Source organism: Hydractinia symbiolongicarpus, chromosome 4 (assembly GCF_029227915.1).
Source record: "Hydractinia symbiolongicarpus strain clone_291-10 chromosome 4, HSymV2.1, whole genome shotgun sequence".
Lineage (NCBI taxonomy): Eukaryota > Metazoa > Cnidaria > Hydrozoa > Anthoathecata > Hydractiniidae > Hydractinia > Hydractinia symbiolongicarpus.
This window is the reverse complement of record NC_079878.1, coordinates 11,111,063-11,130,597: the sequence shown is the minus strand read 5'-3', so window position 1 is coordinate 11,130,597 and position 19,535 is coordinate 11,111,063. Positions and strand designations below refer to the sequence as shown.

At 32.5% G+C, this 19,535-nt stretch overlaps 2 protein-coding genes across 2 annotated transcripts; one reads left to right on the top strand and one right to left on the bottom strand.

Annotated features, from left to right (window-relative positions):
* The first annotated feature begins 623 nt into the window (after positions 1 to 623).
* LOC130641236 (signal peptidase complex subunit 1-like) lies at positions 624 to 2,173 on the top strand. The gene is made up of 4 exons (XM_057447955.1): positions 624 to 755; positions 1,496 to 1,555; positions 1,758 to 1,844; positions 2,028 to 2,173. Exons 1-4 carry the CDS (start codon positions 672 to 674, stop codon positions 2,127 to 2,129), a joined length of 333 nt encoding a protein of 110 aa, XP_057303938.1. The 5' UTR covers positions 624 to 671; the 3' UTR covers positions 2,130 to 2,173.
* Positions 2,174 to 13,578: 11,405 nt separating this feature from the next.
* Positions 13,579 to 15,158, bottom strand: LOC130641235 (bursicon-like). Its single transcript, XM_057447954.1, has 2 exons — positions 15,065 to 15,158; positions 13,579 to 14,559 (listed from the first exon to the last, which is right to left on the bottom strand). Exon 2 carries the CDS (start codon positions 14,525 to 14,527, stop codon positions 14,156 to 14,158), a length of 372 nt encoding a protein of 123 aa, XP_057303937.1. The 5' UTR covers positions 14,528 to 14,559; positions 15,065 to 15,158; the 3' UTR covers positions 13,579 to 14,155.
* Positions 15,159 to 19,535: the final 4,377 nt, after the last annotated feature.

The window sequence follows — 19,535 nt, the reverse complement described above, 5'->3', positions numbered from 1 at the left end:
TCTTTATGGTATTACTTGCTTCTTCTAGGCCCATGTCTCTGATGTATAATGTTTTCCTAACTTTTTATTTTTCTGATGTCTTATCTTTTTCATCACTTCTCCTGTTCTCTCCATTTCTTGCTATATCTTTTCCATGACCTGGCTCTCCCTTTCTGTATTCGTCATTGGTTTCAGATTGTCAAATTTAATCCTAATCTTTTTTTCCAATTTTTTCCGTCTCCATATATATACTATTCCTTCTGTCCACTTTCCTTTTGGTCTTCTATTACCTTCTTCTTAAGCCTTTTATCGCAGACGCATCATTTTGATACAGCATCAGTTTTGATAAATAATTTTTTTGTCCATCGTCCATAAGCCCAGTTCCCATGATTAATAGTTTTCTTTTTGGAAGTTTTAGTGCCTTTTCACTATTTTTTTTTCTGCATTCAGCCTTTTTCTTCGCTTTTCTGTTATTTTCGTTCCACAATGCTACAGTTTTTTCATACAGTAGCAGTCTGGTTTCTGTCACCTACCTAAATTCGTGGCTATTTTTTAAAAAAAAACATTTTTTTACAAAAAAATAGTGGAATAAAAGTCCTAAACACTTTAACAATCTACCTATATTTATATACATCTAATTTGTTTGATATGTATTACCCTAACTTTATTTTTTTAGACAACATATAAGTAAAATGGAAACAGTCAAAAATGTTCTTCTAGGCCTCCCTTTTATAAAAGGACCATATGATTACATTAGCAGTATTGAAACACACATGGTACGTATATATGCTATCATTCCTTTCCTTATGTATTTTGGTCTCAAATCATCAAAATGTGATCATATGGAACTTAAAAAACGTCAAATTGTGTTCTAAAAATAGTATTTGTAATTCAAATTTGTTCATGTTGACAATTTCTTGACAACGTAATATTTATTTGGCTGCTTTCTTAACATGTCAGCATTCAATCCGACAATTGCTGACTGCCAACGTAAATCACAAAGGCTGAACGCAAAAATATTGATGAAAAATCATAAAAATTAAATCATATGGAGCTTAAAGAAACTTTGTTTGCAAATATGCAGCTAAAACATAAACTTTGTGGGCAAAAATTTTTTCGTAGATTAATTAATATTTAATTCGAACCCTGTATTTCAATTTTACTAAAGAAATAATATATATATAATTTGTTAATGACTTCGAACTCCCTCAAAATTATAAGGATAAGGCATTTTTTAACAACCCCTTCTTCTTGATGATGGAGTGGTCCTAAAAAACGTAATAACGGCTCTTTATTGCAGTTCCTGACTTTCAAATATTTGTACAAAGTGCAACTTTTCTTGTCAATTATATAAAGCATCGAAAAGTGATTGCATGAAATTTAAAACTTACCTCATTGTGTTTGAAAACTATAAAAGCCAAATCGTACCTGGTTAAATGCCTGTGTATGTTTTGTTTATGTTTTTGTTCCCTTCGTGCAATGTAAAAATAAATTTAAATATCCTAATTGTTTTTAGGATTATGAGGGACAACGCAAAGCTGAAAGGATTTACCAAGTTATTATCACGCTGTTCGGAGTGAGTAACTGGTGGTTTTATATTTTGCTGTTATGTTTTTTATTTCCGATATTTTGTTATCAACTGTAGATATCTGGACTATTCTGTTTCTGGGACTTCTCAAACAACATATTTGCTACACATAGCTACTGAATATCTCTGTAACTTTACTTATTCGTTTCTTAACAAATATTCCTAATATCTCTATCATTTATGATTTTAGATTGTTGGTTTTATTTGGGGATTTACAATTCAACAATTATCAGCCACAGTTTACATTGTACTCGGTGGTTTTGCTCTCTCCTGCTTAGTAAGTCTTTAATTTGTTGTATATGTGTATGAAAAATATGTGTATGGAAAATGTTACACAAACTATAAAATAGATTTGATGTGATCCCAAGAGAGTCACCACGATTTCTTGACAATCGGACATGACACACTCAATATATTCCCTATTTTTACCTCTCATTGTATTATACTCGATATATTTTAGATTGTTCTACCACCGTGGCCATTTTTCCGTCGCGATCCTTTACCATGGCAACCAATCGAAAAAGAAAAACCGTCGAAGAAAAATGAGAGCAAGAAGAAATGATATTGTATAATTGTTTGGAAAAATAAAAAATACTTGTAGTGTTATATTTTGCTGATGTTATAAAGTTTGAAGGTTTTTATTTTATTCAACTACGTAATATCCGAGATGGCTGTGACGTGTGGTAGCCATTTTTTTCTTCCATATTATACAATGGTTCTTCGTCCTAAAATCAAATAAAGAAATAAAAAGAATAAGTACATACACTTTAGATAAATTATCAATAAATATTAGTTTAAAACGGATAAAATCAGAATTGAAGAGTACATAGAAACTGGCTTAAAAATTGCATTACGGTAGAATGAAGAGCGTGATATTGAAACCTGGAATAGAATGAAACATTGAAAAAGAAATCAAACAAGATTGGCAAAATAAAATCAAAAAGAAAGAGGTTAGAATCAAACTGATAATGCACGAGCAAGAGCTTTGTCCCTATAAAATTGCTTTGCTTTTGAATAAAAACTATTTTTCTTTTTTATTTGTCTGACCGCCGAAGGAAGTTTATTAAATATCTTCGCTTGACTTTGGAAGGTTTTCGAGTCATTAGTGTGATCGATCATTGGACCTTCAGCATTAGATCGTAATGTTCTCGTGTGGCTAATTATTTTCAGTTTGAGGTAAACTGGCCAAAGCTCGTCGTTGAGCGCACGATACACCAGTTTAACGACATAGAAATCAATGTTTTCTCGAATTGGCAACCAATTAAGGGACAATACTTCAGGAAGCTTGGCGTGACGACCAAGAACGTATCCAGGAGCACAGTTTTGAAGCCGCTGTAACCGTGTTTGAATGTAGATTGAAGATACATACACAACGTTACCATAGGCGAAAAATTACTGTTTATAATTTCATTTGCAGAAAAAAGTATTTAGCTCAAAAGTCTGTTTCTACGATTGTAATGCTTATATTTGAGTTGCTATAGATTTGTCAGAGATTTAGGTTTAAGCCAATTTGAAAGTTATACAACCGAGCTTAAACGTTTTATTCCCTAAATTTCGCTAATTTGCCTGCCAGAAAAACTTTTAAAGTGAAGTAGGCAATAAGTGTAGAGAAGTGTGAAGGCAGTTTCAAAATTACACGTGTTGTCATCTTTGATGGTCTGTTCTGTTTCTTGGCGTAGGTTTCTAAGTTTTGGACACAAAGAATAAATGATGCAGGGTTCAGACTGACCATTTTCTTTCGACTGTCTGAAAAACACGTTTGTGATGATTTTAAATTTTTAGATAAATATTCTTTCAAGTCAATATCATCAACTTAAATCACTCTGCTTGACCAAGAATCATAGATAGTTTGGTTGTTTTTTGATATCTTTCATACTTTTGTTATTTCTACCAAATCTATATTATGATGCCCATATACGTCTGTCTGTCTGTTTGTCTGTCTGTCTGTCACGCAAAATGGTAGCTTAGCTGTGCAGTAGCGAGAAGCACGCAATGCGGTATAAAAAGGACGGGCGAACCCGTGGATTTTCCACGGGCTAACGACTAGTATTAACTGATTTATCAAACAATCTATTTAAAATGTGAAAAACGCTTTAAGAGCTTATAGTTAATTATTGGTTTCATTCATAATTTCCGCTTAAGCAATTTTGTTAAACAATTATGCTTTCGTGATTTCACATAGCTATTCCACGTACCTTCAACCTTTCGTTCATGATGTACTCTTCAACAAGACATACCATATATTTAATAATAACCTCTTTGTGTGCAATGACAACAAATGTCAATTTCATTGCATTTATCGATTTTACTATTTGATTTTCTTTCTTTAAGATTAACGAGTTTGGAATTTAACAGAATAAGAAAATCTGACAAAATTTGGAATTTAACAAACACTTATCGTATAGTATTTTCCCTTTCATTTTTGTTCTAGATACCTGCAGTTTATACCGACAGTTTTTAAGTGCTTGTTTTTGATGTAGGGAAGTTTTAAAATATATTTCATATCTCACTCCAACTCAAAAGATGCTTTTTTAAGGAATTACATTTTACTCTTTCTTAATTTTTCAGCAGTTACACAAATTTACAGGATGTTCTGGAAGTTCTGACGCCAACATCTGTTTTTTTTCTCAGTTTAAAGTTATATACACATTTAATAACTGATTCCACAATGCGCAAAATATCTTGAAACGAAATTTATTTGGCTCCAGATCAAATGACTATTCTTTTTTATTAACCGCTTGCTCTATTTTCAAAGAAGGGTTCTTAATGATTCAACGTCACCCAGTTGTAACCCTTGATGGTAGTCTCTTTTTTTGTACTATAGTCTGATAATTTACGATAAGAGATACATTCAATCAAATTTTATTTGAATGTATTGATAATACAGTAAATTTTTGTCACTCAGTTTTGACCACTATTTCAATGTTATATTTTCGTTGTTTGCCAATGCAGTGCGATTTGGCTGGCTGTAAATTATATATAGTTCACGCTAAATATCAAAACTCTCAGGAAAAAAGTTTAAAAATATCGAAAGCCCGAAATAAAGGATAGTCAAGATATCGAGCGTCGAGGGGCTTTAAAGTTCGCGATAGTGAAATATCCGTACTTGTTTACGAAAGTTCATATCATATTTCAACCAACATTTTTACCACGAGCTTCCACTTGGTAGCCATTTTTGAAATGAGGAAGATTTCAAAAACCTCAAATGGTACACATTTGAAAGTCTTTTTTTCGTATCTGTCGATCTTTTTATAAAATCGAATGTTTTTGCTCGAAAAATCGGGAAATAGATCGAGATAACGTGATAAAATGACCATAAGAGGTCGGAAAATAGTTCGACAAAGCGAAAGTTCGAGATTTCGAGCGTCAACTGTTAGTAAGGTTCACACAATAATCTTTTAACTGTTTCACGCAGAAATGTGTTTACCAGAGTATGTGTTCAGCTAGAGGTTGTGACATCTTAACAGGGACAAGGCCATTCGAACATCAATAGACACGAATGCAAACCATATGTTCGTCTATATTTTGTATAAATAACAATATGTGCAAATGATTTGCTGGCATCAAAATATTTCGATGCACTAACTTAAAAAATAACCACAATCTTTAGGAAGGACAGCTTGATATAATTTGACTTTCTTGATGGCAGAAGTCAATCTCGAAATTGTCTTTCCATATGCTGCGTAAACTTATCGGAATTTAATCATTCCATTCTTAAAACCAAATTATAGTTTTTGAGCAAACATACCAGGTCAATCTTATATTTCTGCTACTTTTGAAGCACCATGCCATCCAGTTTCTGGAATTGATGAGAAATTATTTGTCTTTTTACCTCTGAATTCCCTAGTTGAAGACTTTCGCAACAACATAAATTAAATCAGAAAATCAGAAATTTCGATGCCAATATCGGCGTTGTCTATATCAATAATTAACTAACCCCTTGCAAATAGGATTAGAACATCAACCCAACTATCATACTCTGGGATAAATTGATAGAGTCGGTTTAATGTTTTATGTTGACCATACCTCATTCAGCATCTGTTTCCTTCCGTAATGATTTGCATTTCCCTTCATCACTCTACTACTAGTACTGTAGGTCAACCGGTAGCCTTAGTTACAAAGTTTTGTCTTTTTTTCTCAACTTACTTGTAATTTTTGTCAAATGTAACTACGGATATGGCGAAATATGTTCTACTATCTGAGTAGTTTATTAAAATGTATCGCAACTTAATCTTAGTCTACTCTACATTCATTTTACTGTTAACAAAGGTAGTTTATGGCATCTGGTTATAATGATAAGCTTGCAGAATTTTGCTGTCTCTGAAGCATAAAAATATAATCTTTCATCTTGCTAGATATTGAATGATTGATTCACTGCAAGCTGGATGTACCAAGAGAACAAGTGGCGGCAACGATGTACGTTCCTCTGGCAGTAATGTAAAAAAGCAGAAGTTGGTGAAGAGCCTGCTTATTCGCCTTATTCAACAGTTATTTATCACTCGGACAAAAAATGCGCAAATATTTGTGAAAATAAAATAAAATATTTTCAGCTGACAATAAAGGGTGTAGTTGCATGGTAAGAGACATTCCTGATATTACCACTTTTAACAGAAACTTTTTTTGTTAGCGTTGCACATGAAAACGTAACTGTTGTAAAAATTGAACGATTCAACTTCAAATTTAGTGATATATCTTTACTACTGTTTTATTACTGCTTTGCTTGAGCTCAACAAATTTAACAGAAAATTTGAAAATGTAATAAACAAGAAAATTTTGCCATTATTTTTAGCATGTTTGAGATTCATTTAACATTCCAATCGCAATTAGGTCAGAACACTTCTCGCAAAAAATACATTAAGATTTTATAATACATAATAATACAGACAGCCAATCCAACGACGATAGATGGTTGCTAAAACAAGTTTAAGACAATTTTTGGAAAATGTCATTTCTGACATTCAGAACAGAGCGTTTAGTAGTTACATTTTTCTATCTGTTGATTATTTAATTTTTTACAACGGAAAAATCTGGAAGATACTAAAGTACAATCAGTATGCTGTAGGTCATTCTTCTATATTAGAAACACTTCTTGAAGAAAAACACTTGAGATTTATAATTGGAAAAGTTATTTTTAGTGTATTAACTATCAAAAGTACACTCAAACACTTAGTGGTAGAAGTTTTGCTGACTGGACAGATCTCTATTTGACTTATTTAATCCTTTCCTTTTTGCCTTGAATCCTTTTAGCGCAGAGCATGCTATATCGGTTACCATTTTGAAAAAGGCTATACCTTAAAATCTGATTACTTTTGCACTGTGGAGTAAATGGTTCCGGGGCCGTCCTTTTGTAATGCTGAGGCGCGGAGAAACTTATGAATTAGCTACTGCGAATCTGCTAGAGAATACAAATTTTAAAAACAAAATTGATCGAAACAACTTGATACCACATAAAAGCCTATTCCAGGTGGAAGCTTTACTTGGTAATTTTTTTAATTTTCTTGCAGCTAAATTAGCCTTCTCGCGTAATAATAACACTGAATAACACTAAAATTTTAGCCACTATCACGCGATTGGGTGGTTATTTAGTTCTTAGTGTGGTATACGTCATAGAGTACAATTGATTGGGTAATAGTTTGTAAAAATGTACCATCCTGTTTGTTAATTTTTTACGTATTAGGTGTCCTTCTGTATATAAACAAATATAGTCCTAGGACGATCAAAGTTTCAAAAAAGCCCAGAGGTTTCCCTACAGTGTGGGTAAAAAATTGATTTCAGCAAGAACGGGATTGAAAGAGCAGCTTACACGCCATTATTAGTCATTTGACCACAACGAAGTGTGACAACGGTACTTAAAATCATTTTTGCTATGGAAATTATAAAAATAGAAAAAAATTCCCCACAAAAAACCATCTATATCAACCTCTTTCATTTCAGGTTTCACGCGGGAAAAAAAACAGATTTCTCGAACGAGTTTCTCTAACTTAGCAGAATAAAAAAGAGCAAAGTTGATATCTGCCTAAATTTAATTTATTATTTAAAAACAACAAAAGTGAATCGTTTTCTTTGTTTGACGCTTTTTGTTCATTTCTTAAAGGCTTTAGCAAAAAAGAGCCAAATTTCTTTGGCAACAGCACATCAAAATCATCTAATTTTCCTCAAAAAATTTTTTTCCGATTCGCAAAGAACAGAAGAAGCTTTACATAACATTTCTCAAGGAGAGCAAAACCACGTTGTGTGAAAATAAATTTCGTACGTGTAAATAAACCAATCAATTGAAGCTATTATTGTTTTTTCAGTTTATACCACAGAATGTTGGAATAGTTCCAACATGTTTTTTGTTGTGTTACGCTAGTGTACATTAAGTGATCTTTGAAGGATTTCCATACTTTTAATACCCCCAAAAAAACTGGTTGTAATTTTTTTATTTATTGCATCATCTTCTTGGTATTGTTCGCAAATGCGAACTTTAAAAGAATAAACTAACCACAAAATTGTACACGAAGATATTGCGTTTTATTCTCCTAACGCCATTTATCAATGATGTTGTTGGCTATTTTGTCAAAATCATATTTTCCTTCGCAAGAGATCGTATCAAGAATACTGTTATTCTTAAAGTGATTTTGGACACACTGTTTTCCATTCTTTTTTCAGTGTTTACGTTATGAAAATATTAAAACATCCAGGATAAGTAATGAATACAGTCAGGACAAGTAATGAATACATTCAGGATAAGTAATGAATACATTCAGAACAAGTATTAAATACATTTAAGACAAGTAATGAATACACTCAAGACAAGTAATGAATACATTTAGGACAAGTAATGAATAGAATCAAGACAAGTAATGAATACATTTAAGACAAGTAATGAATACATTCAAGACAAGTAATGAATACATTCAAGACAAGTAATGAATGCATTCAGGACAAGTAATGAATACATTCAGGACAAGTAATGAATACATTCAAGACAAGTAATGAATACATTCAAGACAAGTAATGAATACATTCAGGACTAGTAATGAATACATTCAAGACAAGTAATGAATACATTTTGGACAAGTAATGAATACATTCAAGACAAGTAATGAATACATTTTGGACAAGTAATGAATACATTCAAGACAAGTAATGAATACATTCAAGACAAGTAATGAATACATTCAAGACAAGTAATGAATACATTCAAGACAAGTAATGAATACATTCAGGACTAGTAATGAATACATTCAAGACAAGTAATGAATACATTCAAGACAAGTAATGAATACATTTTGGACAAGTAATGAATGCATTCAGGACAAGTAATGAATACATTCAGGACAAGTAATGAATACATTCAAGACAAGTAATGAATACATTCAAGACAAGTAATGAATACATTCAAGACAAGTATTGAATACATTCAAGACAAGTAATGAATACATTCAGGACTAGTAATGAATACATTCAAGACAAGTAATGAATACATTCAAGACAAGTAATGAATACATTCAAGACAAGTAATGAATACATTCAAGACAAGTAATGAATACATTTTGGACAAGTAATGAATGCATTCAGGACAAGTAATGAATACATTCAGGACAAGTAATGAATACATTCAAGACAAGTAATGAATACATTCAAGACAAGTAATGAATACATTCAAGACAAGTATTGAATACATTCAAGACAAGTAATGAATACATTCAGAACTAGTAATGAATACATTCAAGACAAGTAATGAATACATTCAGGACAAGTAATGAATACATTCAAGACAAGTAATGAATACATTCAAGACAAGTATTGAATACATTCAAGACAAGTAATGAATACATTCAGAACTAGTAATGAATACATTCAAGACAAGTAATGAATACATTCAGGACAAGTAATGAATACATTCAAGACAAGTAATGAATGCATTCAGGACAAGTAATGAATACATTCAGGACAAGTAATGAATACATTCAAGACAAGTAATGAATACATTCAAGACAAGTAATGAATACATTCAGGACAAGTAATGAATACATTCAAGACAAGTAAGGAATACATTCAGGACAAGTAATGAATACATTCAAGACAAGTAATGAATACATTCAGGACAAGTAATGAATACATTCAAGACAAGTAATGAATATTTTTAGGATTTGTGACTAACTTCTGTGTTTTTTTTGGAAATGCAAAACGAAGTCATTTCGTATCGCCTAAAATAAACAACATCTCATCCTACAGTACATAACTTGAAGTGGTCTGTTTATCAACTTTTTAGGGATTAATTACATGGGAATTTTTTGGCTAAAATACCTTTAGATTTAGCGGAGCAGAATTTCACTCGAGTATCTCAAAGAAAATCGCGATTATATGGAAAAAGATCCAGCCGGGTTAGCAGTGTTAAAATTATGACCGCATTTTTTTTCCGGGCTGAAATTGCCGTAAATTTTCTTTTAACCCGGGCTGAATATACGCTTAGTAGAATTTAAAACATTTCCAAATTTAAAAATTTTGCTAGCGCATTCAAGGGATAATGTTTGATAAAGAACTGTTCCAATGTATATACATTTAGTATTTTTCACCTGGTATTTCCTTATACTTTCATGAGAAACAAAATGCACCAATCCTTATAATAATAATAAAAATAGAAAAAAAAAAATAATCCTTCGTTTTTGCTAATTATTAAAACAAAATTTATTGGTCGACAAAGAATACTTTTCGTCAAATTGAGATTTAGCACTTTCGCAACTAACTGTCAAAATAAGTGCATAGCAACGTCCTTAACAACTATTTCCTCTTTCTTTAACTAACCTTTGTTACGTTACCTGTATTAAATGTATTACAAGCCACACATGGAACTTATGGAACTCTTATCATGGAAATCGTCGGCCTTGCAGGCTTAAGCACTTAGGTGCGGAAGTACCGGAAAGAAAATCTCACGGCATCGCACCTCCCCAGTCGCTTCCCAATTTGCACAATATAAGAAAGAAAAACTGTAAGCTCCGTTTACTGTATAAAATCTCGCTGGCAAGATATCGCAGGGGTATCGTAACTCTTTTTCGCCTGTAGGCATTGTTACGGCCTAAGCATTGAGAAACCGGATTTCTTGCAATGATTTTTCTTGTGTTATTTGTCCACAAAAATGCTATTTTCTCACTAGAGGTTGCGCATGTGTTTGCAGGAAGACGATTCCACCTAAAAAAAAACTTTTTTCCATTCACATTTTAAGTTCGCATACTCAAAAAAAATCTTTCGGTTCTGATCTGTAGAAAATTTTCATGAAGTGGGAAACAGCCTTCATTACTTGTACTACACTTCTTGTTTAACAAGAACTAATCGTTAATCGGCGGTATAATTCACGGGTTCGCCGGTCCTCAGATTTTCGCACGTCGTACATATTTCCCGCATCCGTATTTCGAGAATTTTGTCCGCCTGTTAACGTGAAGTAACGAAATTATTCAGACGAGGGTTCGAAATAAATCTGCGGGGCTGCCATTTTGAATAGACAGACCAAGTACGGCTATTAATAAAGAAAGACTTTGTGAGATCTTATTCCAACTCTTTTCTGACCTAGATCCTTATACAATAAAGAAAATTCAACAAAGCACAGACGTGGAAATATTTTCTCAGAAATCAAGCAGGATAACTACTGTCCTTAAAAAGGCTGTCTTAACGTCACCTTTGATCGTTAAGATTATAACTCCATATTTGAGGGGTGACGATGAAAGTTTGTTATACTTTGTGGTGTGACGTCATTTTAATACTATTAACAATATTTGCTGAACCATCAAATTATAATCTAATTTTAGCTTATATTAGTCATTGTAATAGGCTTTTTTGTTTTCACAAGAACAACACTCGCAGCTTCTCATCACAATCAATGTTTTTTGTAAGCAGATTAAACTGTCCGGGTAAAGAACTTTTCAGAAACAAAGTAATGCGTGTGGTATATATGTGGTGAGAAAAAATAATCGATAAAATTGTCGTGTGATTACTTATGATGAGTTTTCGGATGATTACGGAAAGTAGGAAGACAAGGAGGAGGGTCCTTTTTTTGCTTGGCACTGTTCAGTTTGTTTCAAGAACTGACAAAATATAGATAAATAGGGCAGCCTGGCGGAGGTAATTGTCACATTTAGCAGGTATTTTTAGCGGATAAAATTTTTCTCCGCCCCTTCCTCCTCTGTCTTTCTAAACTTCGAAATTCCTTTAAAATTGAATTTTATTTTTTCATATCTCTTTGTTTAAGGAGTTTTAGTTTAAAATTGGAAAACAAATAAGATCAAGTATAAAAAAAAATTTAAATCAAATGTTTGTTAAAATAAAATCAACAAATCATAAAAAATGGCATGACGAAGAAATGTGTTTCGTGCGTACAAGAAATTCTATGCTAACTAGTCGTTAACCGGTTTAAATATTCACAAGTTTTCGCCAGTCGGCAAATTATTTGCTTTGCGGGGGACCATAAGAAAGCTCCGACGAAACCATTTTACGCAGTTCGTTCGTCAAGGCCGTCCAAAAATCGTCCTCAGATTTATTCCCGTCGTACGTATTTCTCGCATCGGCATTTATTGTATTTTTACCCGCTTGTGAGGAGAAGGTAATAAAGTTATCCGGCGGAGGAGAGGGGGAAAGAGGGGAATGTTTTCGAAGTGAATCATTCTGACCACACAGATTACAGCTTTTATTAAGGTGACAAAGCTAAAGTGTTTAAGAGAACAACGAAGTCCTGAAAACTAGCGGTATAGGTACTGAAACAAATAACCTATAAAAACAAACTTAAAAGTCCTGGTAACAAAATTGCCAATGTTTAATATGGCGCGTGCCGATAAATTATAATTTTGAGATGGCGCGTACGTTATGATTGGAAGAACGATAAAACAGAATGACAGTGCATTTTACAATGAACAATGCACAATGCTTGATTTACTTATTTATTTAGCTACTTAAACTTAAATTGGTTTCCATGGTTGGCTGTCATTTCTAATCGAATTAGATTAGGATCATCAGTATGGCAGATCCAGGCTCCTTTAGCATTTTATGTTAACAGACAAAACTACCTTACAAAAACGATTAACGACAGGCTATGTCAATTAAAGTAATTATTAATGACTTTGTTAACTGCGACCGCTAATAAGGTATATCACGATTATCACAATTATGATTAATTGTGTGGAACGCTTACATTTTAATTACAAACTTCTATATATGTCAATTGTGTCATAAGAAACAAGCGTTAGATTTATTAATTTGATAATCTTTAAGATAGTCTATTTGTAATTCATTTTTTCTCTCAATTTTTTTTTTAATTTCCCAAGGTTTATTAATTTTTTCCAAACGTGAATCTAAAAAGGGGTTGAGATTAAATTCTTTCCGAGGTTTTCATTTTACAACATTTTTAAAGCTAGGTCATGGAATTGAATCAATAGAATTTCATATGGTCTGGGCCATTCTCGTCCCCAGAGCTCTTTGAGAATAAAACCTTGAAAGTAGTACTACTAATTTCAAGGTTAAGCTCTGACGTCGAGAATGGGTCTGGGGACTAGTACTTTTACGTCTAAGAATGTAAACAAATATGGCGACGAGTTAATGACATCGTACTTCACATTAATTTGAGCAGAAATATTTTTAAGTTAAAAAAATTTCCCAATAGATAATTTTTGTTTATGACGCGGAATCTGACAAAATAGTATCAAAACAAACAACCACCCTTCACTGTCATGTTTGTTTGTTTCTTTGTTTTCCTCGATTACAGTACATCCCAAGGCCTTTTCTTAATTTGAAAACCCTTTCAGCCGACACACAAATGTCGCTGAGATGCCGACATGACGTTGTTTTAAATCCGCTGCAAGCAACATCGACTAAAATGTAGCAGTGAAAGACTCTTACAGGCTTTGGTACAAAGCGTGACCGGGGTGTGACCGCTGGGGTGATTCTTCCTCGGTTTTTATTACAACCTCTGTCCCGAGGAAAAACCTTTTTATGGCCTACGAAATCGAAACTAGCTTTTCTGCAATAGACTTTTGTGCAAAAAGTCAAATTAATTTATTTTGACCTTTTATTAATTTAGATCATTTTAGACTGGAATGTTACATGTCAGAATATGTCATATGTCGAAGTGCTCTAATTAAAAGGATGTTCACTTTCAGCTAATTAACTTTCGTTACAAAGAAAGGCCGCAATATTTACCTACGCGCTATCAATGCCTCATTTGCCCTTTCTCTTCTTGTGTCCCTCTGGACAATGTCCGTATACAAAGAGGCGTGTTGGGAAGGAAAAAAACATTGTTTTCAAAAGTTTTTCAAACATTTGTCTGTTTTCGTTACAAATATTATTGTAAATTTCGTTTTTTTCCATTTAATACTGTTCTACAGAAATTTTAACATTCTATTTTTTCTTTTTACTTTAATTGCAAACATATTCATTGAATATAAACATTTCACATCTCCTGACATTATTAAATCTTTAAAAGGAATCTTCGTCTGTCTTTAAAATAGTTGTATATATCCATGGGCGTTGTTTTTAAAAACGGGCGGATGGATGATGGTTCAAGTCGTCTATAAAACACATGCGATAAGATATTAGAGAATATCTCCACCAAATTGCTTATGGAGAACTCGATTTTCTACACGGCGTACAGCTACACCGTATAGGATTCTTAATAGTCACTTTACTAACTTTTGTAACTCCCTCTTCTGTTGCACAACCGATATCAATAACCAGGTCTTCAAACTCAGCCGGTTGGCAGCAGTTGCACATTGTAGATCGACTGCTCCTACTTTCAGGTAAGAGATCGATAGAATGGCATGCACCGATACATTTGTTCATTTTCACGGTGCGTTCAAAGCATCCCGCAATTCGAATTTTTTCAGCTGGAACTTCGAGCGGGAAACATTTGGATTGAGTTAACTTGCTGCTGACGTCATTAACGAAGAGAAAAAGTAACAGTGCAAACAAAATGGCGGCTTGTTTTTCCATTGTGGAATAGTAACTACACAAGTATGTTGTGTCTAAAAAATAAAAATAAATTAAGTTACGGAAGAAGACGATTACACCTTACTGTACTTCTATTTTAAAAATCAAAAATTATTGAAAGACCGCGCATGCGCTTTCACTTGCGGAAGCAATTTTTAGTTTCTTGTTGTTATTCGAGCGTTCGTAATTTTTGTGTAATAATAGAAACACTCTGATATCAGAAAAACCTGTTCTTACTCGTTCTTGAAAGTTGTAGAAAAATACTTTTCAACCATTTTATGGGAAGTGAAACCAAATTTTGTTGTTTAATATGTGCTAAATAACATTACTAAAGTTTTTTAACCAGTATATTATAATTCCTGTTAAAATAAATACGCAGACTTGATTTGATTGAATCGTTTTTGAAGATATCTTTAAGAGGGCTAATCAATAATTTTTTGAGGAAAAAATCTCGAAAGGTTAAAAAAGTAACCTATGAACTATATTATATATTAAATACAAATAGAAATTAAAATAAAAAAGGTGTAGATAATCTCTTACCTAACTTGTTCAATTTTTTGAACCTTCCACAGAGAGTGACTATTCTGTTTATCCTTCAAAACAGTATTACTTCGATTAAATCTCAATTGTTACCAAAGTGGAATTTATCGTAACCACTACACTCTCCTTTTTTTCGCAGACTCAAAGAAGAAAGTTATTGAAGGAAAATACCCCCGTAGGAGAGTGTTAATAATAACACTATCTCCATCAGCTTAAATTTTTTAAAAATATTTTTATCAAGTGCAGTGCAATAGATTTGATTCAAAATTCTAATTGCGTTTATAAAATTAATTACTGATTTGCAATTATACTATCATTTTAAAAATTGCGAGATAAAATACCGTTCGAGAAAGTCTGAATAAACGTGTCAAAAATAGCAGAAGTAGGAGTGTTTACATTGCGCAAATATTTTTTTTTGTTGACATGAGAAACGAAAATAAAAACAACTTCAGGAGTACTGTTTATGTTTGACTTCTCTGTTGAATATTTGAACCAAACGCATTTTAGGAAGGCATGCTAAAAAATATCCATTTAATTTTGCTCGTAATAGAAAATAACATTCTCTAGCCTGTAAACTTTTTGGCCTTTTTATTCTTGGAAGCCTAGGCTTCAATTTGCTCTTAACAATGATTCTTATATATAAAAGATTTTTTTATAGACTTGATGTATCGAGCTGAAGATGAAATGGGTTAATGTCTTTATAAATAAAGATTTCGTCTTAATCAGTTTTAAGCTTCATGCGCCAATGCATTTGAATGTTTAAATATTTAAAATTGCTTGATCAGCATTTTTGCTTCAGTTTCTGTATGTTACTTTTCTTCTGATTTTTAGATTTAATGCTGACGACAGCACATTGTATCATGGTAACAAGTGTGTGGATAAAACAAATCCAAATTTTCCAGATTGTTGCAAAGTAGTTCCAAGCGCCATCTAAAGATAATGTAATGTAGCAGTGAAAACAGTGCTAAAATATTGTAAATAAATTATATTAGGAAATTTAGGTTTTTTAAACACATCCAAACACAGGAATTTCCAGCAGAAAACTGAATGCGCTGGCAACAATGGTTCTTTATCTGTAAATTTTGATGAAGGCGTCTATTTAAATTATTTACTTTATTATTTTTATTGTTGCTTTCACGTTTTAATATTTCACGTTTTAATATAACCCACTAATTTATCCATAATTTTGTTTTTGTTTTTGTTGTTGTTGTTGTTGTCGTTGTTGCTTCATTGTTTGTTTTTATTTTCGTTTTGTTACCATGCCCTAAAAATATCAAATAAAAAAATTGGATCGTGCTGTGATAACATTAAAAGGCCTAAATATAGCGTGAATATTTAAACGATCCCAAAATCCATTGCGACGGTAGACCACCTGCGTTTTTAAGCGATGAAGAAATGTGTGAGATATCACTTATCATAATTTTATCCCACTCGTGTTCGTCTTAAAAACACTTCAGGAGTAAGTGGGAGTTAAAGACGCTCCCATGAACTTTTTCTTAGACATTTTTCCTTATTTTTAAAAAAACCAAGTTATTAATTAGATGTACAACCCATTCTCGTTTCCAGAGCTTCTTGAGATATACTCCTCAAAGAGAAGATGAGAATGGGTACAACCAAAAAAGTTCTTTCTGTTGTTTTTGTTAAAAGGGGTTTAGGTTTTTTAGCGGGGAAGGTGGTGAGGGGCTTTCTTGCATTAATTAGGCACATATTCTTGCATTATTAGGCACGTGTCAATTTGAAAAAACTTGTTTCGTTTTTATTGCATGCTATTTTCAAAATCAAAATTAAAAAAAGGGTTTCGAAACAGAAAAAATGTATTGATATTTTTATTTCGCGGCAGTTCTAAAAAAAGGTTGCTGCCTTTTTTTTCTTGTTTTTGTTTGCTTGTCTGCGGATCGTTGTGACAATTTTTTTTTTACTTTACACAAAGCTTAATTAGCCTAATTAATTACATGACTCTTTAATTTAACTGAGATTTTCTGGAATTAAGAAGCAATAAATTATTCTTTCAAGAATAGAAAAGGTAAAAACGTAAATTAGCAACCACAATTTTTCAAAAACAGATTTATGGGTAACGAGAATGAAAAATTGCCAAAAATTTAAAAGATTAAGGGGCGAGGACGATTTTGCATATGCTGTGGACGAAATTGAAATTGATTTATCGTGAACTTGGAGTTGCTTTATTACTTAGATTGTTGTTTTTCTATACAAAATATTTCATAAAAAAGTTAAAACTATAAAAAAAAATTTCCTATATATTTTTTGTTTATATTTTTGACAAAACTGTCTACTTAAAACATTACATCCTTATTTTTTTAACATATATTAGATTATTTTAAACAAAAGCTTTTCCTAACTTTAGAGACATTAGTAGCCAATATTTAGACATAAGCGGTCTTTATAAAGCACAGGCATGGTACCAGTGAAGCGCTTGTAGGGACAAATATCTCATAATGATAGCGCATGAAGGTATCTCCATGAGCAGCGCGATTAGAGGAGAACAGAAACAAAAACAATATGAGAAAAAAAATTTTAACTCTGACTTTATCTTTTGACTATTTTCATATCTAATTTACGTTCCGCGAAATATACACAAAAATACCGAAAAATATGAAAACGAGATTAGTTATAAGCAAATTTTATATATTATATATAATGTGGCTTCTAAAAAAAGGATGTCCGTATTGTTCATGGGCTGTGTTTTATCGGAAAGACACAAAATTCAAGGATCTTAATTGCAAAAAAATGTAGCTACTTATCTATCATGGTCAGACCAAGGAGGTTTAAGTTCTTTTTAAACCTCCTTGGCCAGACTAACCAAGAAGAAAAGTCATTGCTAATTTTTATTGTTATCTTAAAGAAGCATTGTTCCCAATGGGTAGTACGACTATACTTACAGATTGTGTGTTGTTGAACAAAAGCAAAGGTAATGTAGCTATGTAGAGCTTCTTGAAAATGTAGATCGTCTATTATTATTAGCAGGGACAGAAAAACTTTGGCTATATTTTTATTTTGTTAGCTGTTGGCTAAGAGAGAAAATGGTTGGGATAGCATAATTTGAAAGTATTTGACATACCTCTCAGCCCAAACCTTGCAGGCATAATTTTTCTCTATTGATTAAGAAAATGCCAAGAAACAGTACAGGTTAATTATTTTATTTAAATATTTGTCCCTCAAATCATTTGTCGGTCCATAAAGTCCGTTGGTTCAATTTTAGTCGACATTAATATTCGTCATCTTCTTAAAATGTCATAAAGCGTGTGTCAAAAAGGGTTTTAAAATAAAAAATTGTGATTTAGATTATTTTCACGTCACCGTTGCCTAGGCTAATGCTTTGTATCAATATATAAAAAGGTGTTGTACTTGGTATCCTGTTATTTAATTTACTCACATCTAAAATCGCTAAATTTAATACCCCCTCCCCTGTGTCCCCTGGGGAAACGAACAATTGTGGAAGTATAAAGAGCGAAAAAGAGACAAGAGCACTTACTTTAAATTAATTTCTTGTATTTTTAATCTGAAAAGGAATGTGTCTATTCTGCTAGGCGTTTTATTTGAGTTATATATCCACTTTTGTCCAAGAGTTTTTCCCACAAAAAGGCTAAAAACCTTGAGGACGAAGCTGGTTACATATCATAAAATTTAGTATTTAGTCAAATCGAGTGTAGCCAGGTTTTAAACTAGTGAAAGATTTTTATGTAAATACTTTAGCATGCTGCGGTGTATAATTAACGATCCACGCGCATGCTTGAAAATCAAAAATACAAAAGATTCTTCGTCCCTTTATGGGCCATCTTAGAATGAAAATAAATCCGAATTGGAACACCATGTAAACAGTCGCACTTTTCACTGCAGGGTGAAATTTCTCGTCGTTTATATTTCCCTACAGTCTCTACTTTAATTTTTTTCTATTTAAAAGCTCTATTAAAAAATTTTCGAGGGAATTCGGTTAAACCTTTTAAAGCTATTAACGAAAGTTTGTTAGATGCTAAATTTTTATCACTGAAGTGATTGTCTAGCTGTGTGATTGCTGTGTTTGCACGGGTTTATAATTTTAATGGAATACAAAAGCTAAATAAGATGTTGGTTAAATAACTATGAAAAACCTAGTGAGCTTCGTTAATGCTTAGCTAACGCCCTACTCTTATCTTTGTATTTTTACCACGCAATTCACAAAAAAGACTTATATCGTTGTATACATATGGTGTTTCAGTATGTTGCCCACACGCGATTCAAAGGAGTTAGTTGCGGTATGTATGTGGCGTTGTAACATATCGCGTTGCAGCATATGTCGCGTTTCAAACTGTCGCATTGCAGTGATAACGTCTTAATCTTCTCTTTAAAAAGCAATATGTCAATCTAATGAGCTGTCATTTTTCTTTAACGGAGATAATTGAAAAACATAGGGAGATATATAGTCACAGGTTGGCACGGTACGTTAAGCTCTGTCACAAAAGACCTCTAATAGGAC